At 44.7% G+C, this 14,839-nt stretch overlaps 1 protein-coding gene across 2 annotated transcripts in view; it reads left to right on the plus strand.

Moving 5' to 3' along the window:
* LOC124622258 (UDP-glucosyltransferase 2-like) overlaps nucleotides 1-14,839 on the plus strand; it is a 125,845-nt gene that overhangs the window by 30,351 nt on the left and 80,655 nt on the right. For both annotated transcript variants that reach the window (XM_047147919.1, XM_047147920.1), the window contains exon 3: nucleotides 11,006-11,187. In XM_047147919.1, the coding sequence (XP_047003875.1) occupies nucleotides 11,006-11,187 (182 nt within the window). The remainder of the gene's footprint in view (nucleotides 1-11,005; nucleotides 11,188-14,839) is intronic.

The following is a 14,839-nucleotide window of genomic DNA, read 5'->3' on the forward strand; positions in this document are numbered from 1 at the left end:
AGAAAGAATATGCAGAAAAAACTCGTGAAAAGCACGCCAAAGAGGTGCCAAGCTGTAATCTATAATGGTGGCAACTGAATTAAGTATTAGGTAATTGTACGATTAGTAATAACACGTATTTTCATGTAAACTTATATTCATAATAGTGTCTTTTATCTCATACGGATAGCGGCGTAAACTTTCTTGTGTAACTAACTGTATATGATGCACTCAATATATAACAGTTGCAAAGAAATGAAATAAAGCTATGCGCTGAGAGATTACGTGACTGTAGCGAAAAGTAAAGCTCAGAGAACGGACAACATCCTGTAGTCCATCACTAGACTTTTGAAGCCTGCGTGCCTGGTCAGTGCTTCTATGTACGGCTCCCACTGTCACTAGAAGACTGTTAACATCGCTTTACAGTCCTTATAGATACCTCATAGGGTTTAACAGAGGTGACTTTCAAGTCGATGATGCTGCGCTCCTTTATCGGCTTCCTTCATCGGTCGCTGTTGCAGTACAGGCCGTAGAAGGATAAGACCAATATGTGTATTAAACTGGACAAAGAAATTACTGAGCAGTCTGTCCCACCACTAGTTAATACTATTCTACGCACCTGTGTTGAAGTGAAAAAGCTTCGTCTCTGTAAGTATCCCTCTCTCAAACAGTGCTCCGAATACAACGGCGCGTATCGTGTTGCAAGCAAACGCTGGAAAATATTGTAAGATGTACATTTCGTTGTAAGAATAAAGTCGTAACAACCGAAAATTTTTGGTTTTTATTACTGTGGTACTCCAAATTTGGATCTGTCCAATAGAAAATTGCCCCATTTTTACTTTCTACAAACCTCTAGAGAATGCAAACTGATTAACAGACTGAAGTTGCATTCGGGAGGACAACGGTTCAAACTGCTGTCCAGCAATCCAGATTTGGGTGTTTCTCGGCAAATACCGGAGCGGTTCCTTTGAAAAGGACAATGCCGATTCTCTTTTCCAATCCGAGCAGATGCTTCGTCTCCAATTATTTCGTCGTTCACCGGACGTAAATTCTCATCTCCATTTTCTTCCTCTCTTTCCATAAGGTGTTTGATGAGAAGACTGGTGCTCGAATCGCAAAAGAAGTGAATCGGAAATGCTACCAGTAGCAATACGACCATCAAATAGAAGGTTGTTTAAAACCAACGACCAAAGATCCAGAGACAAATTTCTGTTCTTTCTTTATAACGGCAGTACCGCAGTAGACTTATAGAAACCACTACTGACTGTTTAGCCTTCAAAACTCTTGAGCACCATACTAATGAAAGAGTATTTCTATAACTGATGGCTTGTCCAAAATGAAGGTTTCACAGTGTCATTGACCTCGCACGCGTGTAACTCAGAGGTTACCTTCCACAAAATGTTTGGAAGAAATAAGAGAAAGCATTTCGAAATATCATACACGCACTGATTGTAGAGGAAACAACTCAGGAAAAGTACAATCATTAGTAATGCAGAGAAAGAGATTCAAGGTATCTTCCATATGTGTAAGTTACAATTACTGCAAGGGCCAATAAGGCCTAATAACTCATCAATGATTTCCACACTTGTGTGTGGTAGGAACTACCGACATCATTATCTGAATGATTACACTTTACCTGGTAAAATATAATCATTCTGGTAATCTGTTGTGGCTATGGACGCTCTCGCAACCAAAATTCTTCAGCACCAACGAAAAGCCTTCAGCAAAATCAACCGAGTCTAATGGGACACATATGTGGCACCCGAATATGATTTTATAAACGGTGTATGTCTTTGACAGGCTTTATATCGCTGACTATGTAAGACCGGAGATCCAGAGTTACTGCTTCTGCTCTGAGATTATTATAGTGTTGGAGTAAGACAGCGCTTGACGCACAGTTATAGGTAACTCTGTTGCGGGGGGGAGGGGGGGGGAATTTTGGGGGAAGAGACCAAACAGCGAGGTCATCGGTCTCATCGGATTAGGGAAGGTTGGGGAAGGAAGTCGAGCCTGCCCTGTCAAAGGAACCATCCCGGCAATTGCCTGAAGCGATTTGGGGAAATCGCGGAAAACCTAAATCAGCATGGCCGGACGCGGGATTGAACCGTCGTCCTCCCGAATGCGAGTCCAAAGTGCTAACCAATGCGCCACCTCGCTCGGTCTAGCTGTCTGTGGCGGAAATATGATGGAGTAGGCAGTCTTTGTGGTGTGCTGTGTGAAGCCACCACCGCATGTCAGTATTGTTGGACACGAAAGCAGGAGTACATATGTTAAATAATTATGATTTCTGTTTTTGCTAGCGCGTTTGTATAGACGACTTGGCTGATAATTTTTAATTGTCGAGTAACCCCAGAATGTACGTAAACTGGTTTGATAAAAAGGCTAGTTAGATATTTCACTTACGTTATGTTTCTAAGATTTGTTAACAGTTGTTGTTGTTTGGCATATAAACTTTTACTACTGTAGTAGGCGTTGGCTTCGTATTTATCTTGACCACAGTAATGCATTCACTATGCTGTTTGTAGTAGCTTACCCGCATTCCTATTTTCCTATTCATTATTAAACCTACTCCTGCATTACCCCTATTTGATTTTGTGTTTATAACCCTGTAGTCACCTTACCAGAAGTCTTGTTCCTCCTTCCACCGAACTTCACTAATTCCCACTATATCTAAGTCTAATCTATCCATTTCCCTTTTTAAATTTTTTAACCTATTTGCCGATTAAGGAATCTGACATTCCACGCTCCGATCCGTAGAGCGCCAGTTTTCTTTCTCCTGATAACGACGTCCTCTTGAGTAGTCCCCGCCCGGAGGACCGAATGGGTGACTATTTTACCTCCGGAATATTTTACCCAAGAGGACGTCATCATCATTTAACCATACAGTAAAGCTGCATGCCCTCGGGAAAAATTACGGCCGTAGTTTCCCCTTGCTTTCAGCCGTTCGCAGTACCAGCACAGCAAGGTCGTTTTCGTTAGTATTACAAGGTCAGTTCACTCAGTCATCCAGACTGTTGCCCCTGCAACTACTGAAAAGGCTGTTGCCTCTCTTCAGGAACCACACGTTTGTCTGGCCTCTCAACAGATACCCCTCCGTTGTGGTTGCACCTACGGTACGGCTATCTGTATCGCTGAGGCACGCAAGCCTCCCCAGCAACGGCAAGGTCCATGGTCATGGGGGGGGGTTGTTAACAGACCTATATTTAATTTGATGATTTGCATTTATGTTGAATTAGTGAGGTTAGATAATACTTGCTGTTTGAATGTCATTGTTTGTGACTCGGTTGTGTGTAATGTAACTTCACTTGTCAGAACGTTTATGAAGAGACAAACTTATAATGTAATTTTGCTAAAAAAGAAACTCAGAAACTCAGTGGTAGTACCGCTCCCTCCCCCCCCCCCCCCCCCCGCCCCCCACCCACGGCCCGGGTCATATGTTTTCCAAAAAAGTTGGATGTTTTCATTAATGTTTTCATTTATCAGCCAAAACAATTTCATGTGCATTTCTAAGTGTTATGACCAGCGTTGCACACTGCTGAGCCTGTAGGTAGCATATTTATATTTTTCGTGAGAGACCAGTATATTACCGCGTTACTCCGTTGCTGCTTTAGAGGTATGACAATTTAATTTATTTGTTATGTGGACAGGGACCAAAGGTGTCAATTTAACAGGGCCAGATGATTCAGTGCCTAAGAGGCTAAAAGTATTTTGCAGTGGCTGTATTTCTTTATTGGTACTGGGAGTTGCATGGCCCAATCAATTCGTGTGAAAGTTTTGCTAACCACAACACAGAGTAAGCACAGCACTTGCAGTTCCAACACGCTGCACGACGATTCAATACCCAGTCCACAAATCAGACATTCATTCAAGGTCATCGTAAATTCTAAAGTTTTTTTTTTTTTTAATAAAAGAACGTTACAAGATGTAAAATTTAAAAAAATCATGTGAACTTTTACCAAATGAAAAACTTTTTTCAATGTGATTTACTATAGTCTAGTAATAACATAAACTATATACACTCCTGGAAATTGAAATAAGAACACCGTGAATTCATTGTCCCAGGAAGGGGAAACTTTATTGACACATTCCTGGGGTCAGATACATCACATGATCACACTGACAGAACCACAGGCACATAGACACAGGCAACAGAGCATGCACAATGTCGGCACTAGTACAGTGTATATCCACCTTTCGCAGCAATGCAGGCTGCTATTCTCCCATGGAGACGATCGTAGAGATGCTGGATGTAGTCCTGTGGAACGGCTTGCCATGCCATTTCCACCTGGCGCCTCAGTTGGACCAGCGTTCGTGCTGGACGTGCAGACCGCGTGAGACGACGCTTCATCCAGTCCCTAACATGCTCAATGGGGGACAGATCCGGAGATCTTGCTGGCCAGGGTAGTTGACTTACACCTTCTAGAGCACGTTGGGTGGCACGGGATACATGCGGACGTGCATTGTCCTGTTGGAACAGCAAGTTCCCTTGCCGGTCTAGGAATGGTAGAACGATGGGTTCGGTGACGGTTTGGATGTACCGTGCACTATTCAGTGTCCCCTCGACGATCACCAGTGGTGTACGGCCAGTGTAGGAGATCGCTCCCCACACCATGATGCCGGGTGTTGGCCCTGTGTGCCTCGGTCGTATGCAATCCTGATTGTGGCGCTCACCTGCACGGCGCCAAACACGCATACGACCATCATTGGCACCAAGGCAGAAGCGACTCTCATCGCTGAGGACGACACGTCTCCATTCGTCCCTCCATTCACGCCTGACGCGACACCACTGGAGGCGGGCTGCACGATGTTGGGGCGTGAGCGGAAGACGGCCTAACGGTGTGCGGGACCGTAGCCCAGCTTCATGGAGACGGTTGCGAATGGTCCTCGCCGATACCCCAGGAGCAACAGTGTCCCTAATTTGCTGGGAAGTGGCGGTGCAGTCCCCTACGGCACTGCGTAGGAGCCTACGGTCTTGGCGTGCATCCGTGCGTCGCTGCGGTCCGGTCCCAGGTCGACGGGCACGTGCACCTTCCGCCGACCACTGGCGACAACATCGATGTACTGTGGAGACCTCGCGCCCCACGTGTTGAGCAATTCGGCGGTAAGTCCACCCGGCCTCCCGCATGCCCACTATACGCCCTCGCTCAAAGTCCGTCAACTGCACATACGGTTCACGTCCACGCTGTCGCGGCATGCTACCGGTGTTAAAGACTGCGATGGAGCTCCGTATGCCACGGCAAACTGGCTGACACTGACGGTGGCGGTGCAGAAATGCTGCGCAGCTAGCGCCATTCGACGGCCAACACCGCGGTTCCTGGTGTGTCAGCTGTGCCGTGCGTGTGATCATTGCTTGTACAGCCCTCTCGCAGTGTCCGTAGCAAGTATGGTGGGTCTGACACACCGGTGTCAATGTGTTCTTTTTTCCATTTCCAGGAGTGTAATACACTGGCGGAAAACAATCGCAGTACCAAAAACTGATTAATGTAGAGCAATGAAATTTCGAGAAAACGTTTGTCTAGGTAACATATTTAAGCGAGTAACATTGTAATATGACAGGTTAATGTAAACGCGAGACAAGTCATTGCAAATGTGGCATGTAGGTACATTAATAATCGGTGTAAACGAAAGAACGTTGAATGCAAGCATGTAAACGTGCGTGCATCGTGTTGTACAGATGCTGGATGTCAGTTTGTGGGATAAGGGTCCATGCATATTGCGCATGGTTGGCCAGTCAAAACAGGGATGGTTGATGGTGTTTGTGGATGATGCTGGACCTGTCGTCCGACGATGTGCCAAACGTGCTCGACTGGAGACAGATCTGGCGATCAAGCAGGCCAAGACAACACGTCGGCACTGTGTAGAGCATCTTCGATTATAACAGTGGTATGTGGGCGAGCGTTATCCTGTTGGAAAACACCCCCCTGCACTGTCGTTTATGAATGGCTGCACAACAGGTCAGATCACCACACTGATGTACAAATTTGCAGTCAGGGTGCGTGTGCTAACGAGGAGAGCGCTCCTGTGATCACACAAAATCGTGTATCAGACCATAACTCCAGGTTTAGGTCCAGTGTGTCTAGCATGCAGACAAGTTGGTTGCAGGCCCTCAACTGGCCCAAATCTAACAGACACAAGGTCATCACTGGCATCGAGGCAGAACCAGCTTTCATCAGAAGACACTACAGACCTCTCTCGTGCCCTCTAGTGAGCTCTCGCTCGACATCACTGAAGTCGCAAATGGGATCAGTGGAATGTACGGTACATGGCGTCTGTCGGAGCTGTCCTTGAAGTGGCCGATCTGTAACAGTTCATTGTGTCACTGTGGTGCCAACTGGTGCTCAGACTGCTGATGCAGAAGCAGCACGATGCGCCAGATTCACACGCCGAACACGATGCTCTCGGTAGGGCCACGTGGCCGTCCGGAGCACGGTCTCCTTGCGACTGTACGTTCTCGTGACCATCGCCACCAGCAGTCATGCACGTTCCTGCCAGGTCTTTCCGCAACAACACAGAAGGAAAATCAAACATCTAGTAGCCCTGCTACACGACCTCGACCAAACTCAGTGAGGTGTTGATAATGGCGTGTTGTCGCCATAAAGGCATTCTTGACTAACGTCAAGTCACCACGTCCAGTCTCAAAGGTAACTAACGCTCACGGCCGTTATAGCGCGTATTTAAAGCAAATCTGATTTGCATACTCGTAGTGGCGCTACTAGGCCCGCTCTTACGCGACTGGCGCTAAATCTGGATAAATATCACGTTTCAGATGTCGCACAACTTCTTCTTGGTGTTAGGCTTTTTTACCGTCGGTGTATGGTTCAAATGGCTCTGAGCACTATCGCACTTAACATCTGAGGTCATCAGTCCCCTAGACTTAGAACTAATTAAACCTAAACTAACCTAAGGACATCACACTCATCCATGCCCGAGACTGGATTTGAACCTGCGACCGTAGCAGCAGCGCGGTTCCGGACTGAAGCGACTAGAACCGCTCGGCCACAGAGGCACCAATACCGATGAAGATGATATCTTTAAGCGAATGTGAGTCACTGTCACTATTTGTAATTTCAAATAGTGATCAGATCTCATCGTTTTTAAAGCCTTGAAGCACTGGTAAGGAAATGAGAGACTTGATATGAGCTTTACTTGTGTAGAAGAAGACTGTTCGCGATTTGAAAAAGGATTGTATCTGGACGAAAATGGCTCAAAATGGAGTAAATAAAAAGATGTAACCTGTACAAAATCCGAGTGGGGTTCCAACCGTAGACGCTGACTCTGTTGACAGAGCAGCTAGCAATTCGGAGACACCTGAAACACTTTTTGGCCATTTCTGTCGTTTCTTTCTTCTCCTTCTGTGCAGAGGCACGGTTTGGATTGTCGCTGCATACAAAAAGTCACCCTCCTTTCGTTAGTTTCTTCCCCTGTAGAACACGCCTTTCGTGAAGCAGCGGGTAGGGTGTATCGACTAGTGAATTTGCACCTTAAAACTAGTTGTACTTAACGGATCTGCAGGGTGCACAATATATTTTCTAAGCTACTAAATGAGGTAAAGGTTTTGATAGAAAATTCCGATTATCGTCATTCATTGAATACACTTTCAGCTACCAAGTCCACATTAGTTTGTACTTTTGAACAGAACGTTAAAGCCCGCATCTCGTGGTCGTGCGGTAGCGTTCTCGCTTCCCACGCCCGGGTTCCCGGGTTCGATTCCCGGCGGGGTCAGGGATTTTCTCTGCCTCGTGATGGCTGGGTGTTGTGTGATGTCCTTAGGTTAGTTAGGTTTAAGTAGTTCTAAGTTCTAGGGGACTGATGACCATAGATGTTAAGTCCCATAGTGCTCAGAGCCATTTGAACCATTTGAACCAGAACGTTAAAAACATGTAAGCACAATCATTCGCACCAGTCATCTTACGGTATACACCGTAACATGCTATCGGAAGGATACACACAGGTTGTCTGTGGATTGATTGCTCGCGCTGTACTGTACATACTGCTAACTTTGAAGTACTAAATTAACTTTTCACATCTGGAATTCACGGTCATGTAAAATTTTTTGAAAGACATCATGTTTACGCGAGTGACTGTTAGACTTTTTATTTTCACTATTGCAATTTCGGCCGTAGTCCATAATCAAGTGCAGATGTTTTGGCTTTAAGCCATGTCAGATTTATACACGCTGACACTACTTAGCAGCGATACGAATGTGTATAACAGCAAATGACAACGACATATAAATGTGTCAGCATGTGTAAAGTTGACATGGCTTAAAGACAAAACATCTGAGCCTGAAAATGGCCTAAGGCCGAAATTGCAAGAGTGGAAACAAAAACTTTAACAGTCACTGGCGTAAACATGATGTCTTTGAAGTACTAGTTTTAGGTTACAACTTGTACAGTACGCCACACGGATCTAAGTTACTCACTAAAGTCACAGATCATACAAAAAATCTGAAATCTTCACATACGACTTTACAGTTCGACCATTAATATTTTCCGACACTCCACGATTTTTTTAATGCCACGAACGGTCAAAATTATAACATCTTTTCAGTGCTGAGTACTAACACGTCCGACCATAATAATGAGCGATCCCGAATATCGTTAGACTCAAAACTGGTTCAAATGGCTCTGAGCACTATCGGACTTAACATCTGAGGTTATCAGTTCCCTGGAACTTAAAACTACTTAAACCTAACTAACATAAGCACATCACACACATCCATGCCCGAGGCAGGATTCGAATCTGCGACCGTAGCGGTCGCGCGGTTCCAGACTGAAGCGCCTAGAACCGCTCGGCCACACCAGCCGGCCTCAAGAATGCAGCCGCCTCGCGTACAAAACGGGCGTGTAGTCAACCTCTTATGATTGGCTAGGGAGCGTCATAGCAATTCATACTGAAATTACTGTGATTCTCAGTGACTCCATCTTCGCCCGCTCACTGATCACGTAATAAGATATCTTAAAATTTGCTTACTAGATAATTACTTTCTGAGAACCCAAAAATAACAAAATAATCACTGCTTTACATATCTGAACCAATAGAGTAAATTTTTGTTTCCCCAGTATCACAAACTGCCGTATTACAGATCACAAATTTCGCTTCTCATATGGGTCACTCACTCAGTCCAGATACACAGTCCCACAGTCCACATTACACAGTCAGTTATGCACACTTACAAATATTCACAAAACACATACCGGCACATCCCGGTTAGTAAGACGACAAATAAGCAGTCTTACGTAAAATCAAAATAATTTGTTAGCTAACATGCATGCACCTGACAAGAAGTTAGTAGTTCATGTAAGCTTTACATTCTACGTTTTCAGCCGTTTTATCATATCTCTGAAAGTGCAGCAAATATGCTACTGAAATTTACACTACTGTTAGCTATTGAAATACGAATACACGGTATAAAGTTTTATTTCATTTGTTATATGGTAAATGTTGCTTTCAGTTTTACAATATCAGGCATAACAGTTCGTCTCCTGTACGGCAGTGACACATCTAGGCCGACGCCGTAAGCTGTCAGCAGGTAGCCCTGCGACACTAGCATACGTCTGTCACGGTGGACCCCTCACTCACCAGCTGTACGAGCCCAACTTCTGACTTAGGTGACAGAAGTTGTGGGATACGCCCTAAGATCGTGTCGGACCTCCTTTTGCCCGGCGTACAGCAGCAACTCGGCGTGCCTTGGACTCAGCAAGTCGCTGGAAGTCCCCTGCACAGATCTTGAGCCATGCTGCCCATGTAGCTGTCAAAAATTTCCAAAGTGTTGCCACTGCGGGATTTTATGCACGAACCGACCTCTTAATTACGTCCAATAAAGTTTCGACTGGATTCATGTCAGGCAATATGGGTGCTCAAATCATTCGTTAGAATGGGCTAGAATGTTCTTCTAACCAGTCGCGAACAATTTTGGCCTGGTTACATGGAGCACTGTCATCCATAAAAATTCCATCGTTGTTTGGGAACACGAAGTCCATGAATGAGTGCAGATGGTCTTCAAGTAGACGAACATCGCCATTCCCAGTCAATGATGAGTTCAGTTGGACCAGAGGACTCAGTCTATTCCGTGTAAACTCAGCCCACACCACTACAGAGCCACCACCAGCGAACACAGTGCCTTGTTGACAACTTGGGTCCATGAGTTGGTGGTATCTGCGCCGCACTCGAACCCTACTAATAGCTCTTTACCGCTTGGGACTCATGTGACGAAGCCACGGTTCTCCAGTGGTCTAGGATCCAACCGACATGGTCACGAGTCCAGGAGAGGCGCTGCAGTCGATGTCGGGCTGTTAGCAAAGGCACTCTCTCATTGGTTGTCTGCTGCCATAGGCCGTTAACGCCAGATTTTGCCGCACTGTCCTAAAGGATACGTTCATCGTGCGTCCCACATTGATTTCTGTGGTTGTTTCAAGCAGTGTCGCTTGTCTGCCAGCATTGACAACTCCACGGAAACACCGCTGCTCTCAGTCGTTAAATGAAAGCCGTCGGCCATTGCATCGTCCGTGGTGAAACGTAATACCAGAGATATGGTATTCTCGAGGTACTCCTGACACTGTGTCTCGGAATATTGAGTTCCGTAACGATTTCAGAAATGGAATGTCCCATGCGTCTGGCTCCAACTACCATTCCATGTTCAACGCCTGTTAGTTCCCGTCGTGCAGTCGTAACCAGGTCGTAAATCTTTTAACATGAAACACCTGAGTACAAAGAACAGATTAACCAATGCGCTGCCCTTTTATACCTTGTGTACGGGATCTGCATATTTTCAAATCCCTATCCCATGGCTCTTTCACCTCATTGTATTTTATATGTGTGATGCCTGGTGCTACGTTATAAATGCCTAAGTAAAATAGACTCTATTCAGAAATAAAAGGTACTATCACATTCTTTGAACATCGTATATTTGTCTGATGTGTTTATAACTCAGAAGAATCGTCACTCTTTCCGTAGATCCTATCCTGCTCTTTCTCTTGCCTCGCTAGCTGTACAGACTCTGCAGAATAAATTTATTTCTTTGCAGATAAATCATGAAAACTACACAGAAGTGGACCTGTCAATCTCTTACAAGCATATGCGTGGTGACTACGATTTTGTGAAGATGTCCCAAGAACCACCAACGGAGACGGTCAAAATGTTGCGTGACTTTCCAAGAGCTTCAATAGAACTGCAGATGAGTGATCCACAAGTTCAAAAATTCGTAACGTGAGTACTCTTCAGTGAACAGCCATGAGATATTTACATGTGACATTGAGTATAAAATACAATGCACTAGCAGAATGAATTGACAAATAACATATTAAAATTGGCAGATAAAGCCGCTTGGCACGTCTCCAGTTGCTTACATGTTATGGGAACTGACTATAAGAAAGAGCTACCAGTATTCTCCTCCAGAATAAGTTAAACACCCACGAGGAACGAAGATTTTGAGTTTAACATCGCATGGATAACGAAATTCTTAGAGATAGAGCATAAGCTGGGATTTTACAGGGATGTATTAATTCTGGTAGTGACTCAATACAAGAAACTAACTCCGAATAGCTCTTCTCCTTCGGAAAACGATTGTAGTGTCGCAACTACTGCATTAACTCGCTCGATTCCAGTTGTAACCGTGAGACACTAAACACTGAATATCTATGTCATAGTGGTGACCCGCGGTTAGCATCACCAGCTGTTGACAGAAAACCACAAAATAAGTTGATCGATAGGGAGAGGAGGCAAGGCCACTGCGAGGTGCATTTTTGGAGGCTACTGTGAGGACTGGACGATACACATTGGTCTCCACTCGATCAGTGTGGGCTCTTGGTGGCCATGACGAACACAGATACAAAGCCCACGACAGTTTTGTGCGGAGAAGGTGGGCGTGGGAACTAAAATGGAAACCGACGAATGCAGAACTTTCCGTACTCCTGATGATTTTCGATGAAGAGTGTGCATCCAGCTAGCTGCCATTGCCCATCCGACATATGCACTACCACTTGTTCACCAGGATGGTGTGTCATGCAAGCTTTGTTTCGGAATCATGTATGGATTTCAATCGTCTCTCATTGGTATCTAGTGTAATTTGAAGCTCCACAGCATTGGAACAGGATCCTAAAAAAAACTATTGCACAAACCTACGTTCAACACTTCAGCTAAAGTTCGTCTTAGGACAACGCACGTGCTGACTGCGCCCACCTTGCTAACACCTTCCCCCATGAGTCAGGAATCAAATAAATAGAACAGCCTGGTATGAATCCGACTGAGCCTGCTTGGCACCAGTTGAACTGCGTCGCGGCAACCTTCTCACGGACTGAGTGACTTCGGGAGAGCCACAATCGAACACTGGAATACGGTGAGTAGCAATGTATCGACTGCCTCGCTAGACAGCATGGGCTCTATGCTACATTGGACCTCCCCATTTTTCCTGAGCTGTATCACATTGAATGAAAAATGGTTCAAATGGCTCTAAGCACTATGGGACTTAACATCTGAGGTCATCAGTCCCCTATATTTATAACTACTTTAACCTAATTAACCTAAGGACATCACACACACCCATTCCCAAGGCAGGATTCGAACCTGCGACCGTAACAGCAGCTCCGTTCCGGACTGAAGCGCCTAGAACCGCTCGGCCACAGCGGCCGGCCATACTGAGTCGATGAATTCACAATAGACGCAGAGTGTTTACCTGAAACGTGACTTCAACAAACCTCATAGCCGTTGGACACATCTGCAATAGAATTAATGCGAGGAGTATTCCCTTGAGTCAGTCTCATTTAATTGTGAACATCTGATAAGCAGATCCAGTATTTTTGACCGTTATCGGTATCTCACCAGGATTACAGTAACTCAGCGAATCACGAGCGTCTTCATGTTCATATGTTCATTAACGAAAATTCATTGCTTTGGAGATCTTCTACTCAGTAACTGTACAAGCGTAACTGCATCTCTTAAAAATACTCACTCCACCAATTTTAAGATATTTCTAATTGAGACCTGTACTAAACTCGATTAATGAAAGAGACAAAATTCAAAGGTAAAGTGCGAGTTTTATTACGCATTTTCTGAACCAGTGTAAGAGCAAGAAACGCAATAAAGTCCATGGCGAGATTCTATGTACCAGAAACGCTGTGCGTTGCGAAGAGATGTACTCTAAATATTCAGAAAACTCACGTTTTAATGCGAATCAAGAAATTTCGTTCAGCCTGTATCAAACTCAGTGTGAACGTACGAGTAAATAGAAGTACCAACAGTCTTTCTTTCCTCCCAGCACCAGCCGCATATAGTATAGATAACTTGGATGAGAACTTGGGAAAGGGGGGGGGGGGCGAATCGTATGCGTCCTCCGACACAAACGTACGGTGACTTCCGTAGTAAAGACGTAGAGGTACAGTCATTTCCACTTAAATTTAACTTGCATGTCTGTTACCCCATATTCTGAGACAAAAGCGTTATATCTGCTGCACTGTCGTACCTTCTGTTTAAGCGTAACTTACGCATTGAAATATTTCAAAAAGTAGAAGGTAGAAAACCTACATCATTCATTACTCTTTTAGTACCAATAAAACACATGTTGTACTGATCGATTTTGAAAATCAATACGGTGTGTCACATATGTGCCATGAACCTAACTAGGTACATGTCCTCACTAAGATCTAGGACTTTAAAGTTAAATTTTTGTTTGTAGAGAGACTTAGCAGAATGGTAAATATGGAAAACGTGTGATTCAGTACCAGAATACGCTTATTCTCATGAGAATTAAAAACTTAAAATATAGCATACAAATTATCAACACAAAATCTGAAGATGATTTTGAGATATCACACCAATTTTGTTTGCATTACACCAAGTCTGTTGCGACATATGCAGTCCATTATCAATTACGTACACACCAGCAGATTTACTGAGGAGTGTAGTAATCTTTCAAAACGCTGTTTATAATGTGTGGGGAAACACAATTACAGACATTCTTGGAATGAAGAAGACAGTGATATGATTTGATCTGATTTTCGTAAAACAGACACGCCACATCAGCTACACACACACACAAACACACATTCCGCCACTCGATCACCTTGTATATAGGCACGCACTTGGACCGGTTGTACAAACTATGGCTAACAGCCAGTTAAGCACTGTTGCACCAGCACCGAATAAAGCCTAGCCCGAGATTTCAGTATTTTTTTCTTTTTTTACCAAGTTCCGAAAGCTTCTCCCTAGGTGGCAGCACCAGACATTTTTGGGGCACATACCGCCCAACCGTCAGAAGTCAAAACTGTGTATTACTTTAGTGTCGGGATATACAGACTTGCCACTACAGTGGGTCGCAGCCCACCTTACTACGACTACCTAAGGACCGCAACTTCAAAAATATCGTGCTATACCGAATTTGAATCCCTCTGGCCAAATGCTATAGCTAGACTGATCTCGAAAGAACCAAGTTCTACAAGTCCGCCTCTCTTTATTTCGGGATGGAATGGAAGACGATTAAAACAAACGGAAAAATTACAAGAACGGGCTGTGAGACGTTTTAGTGAAACATATGCATCTCATCAATCACGCAGTGGTGTAAGTTTTAAAAAAACCGTACCTCACAACATTTTATTGGAAAAGCTAACTGTGGTGTCACCGCTAGACACCACACTTGGTAGGTGGTAGCCTTTAAATCGGCCGCGGTCCGTTAGTATACATCGGACCCGCGTGTCGCCACTATCAGTGATTGCAGACGCAGCGCCGCCACACGGCAAGTCTAGTCTAGAGAGACTCCCTAGCACTCTCCCCAGTTGTACAGCCGACATTGCTAGCAATGGTTCACTGCCTACATACGCTCTCATTTGCCAAGATGACAGTTTAGCATAGCCTTCAGCTACGTCAT

This window comes from Schistocerca americana, chromosome 7 (genome assembly GCF_021461395.2).
Source record: "Schistocerca americana isolate TAMUIC-IGC-003095 chromosome 7, iqSchAmer2.1, whole genome shotgun sequence".
NCBI lineage: Eukaryota > Metazoa > Arthropoda > Insecta > Orthoptera > Acrididae > Schistocerca > Schistocerca americana.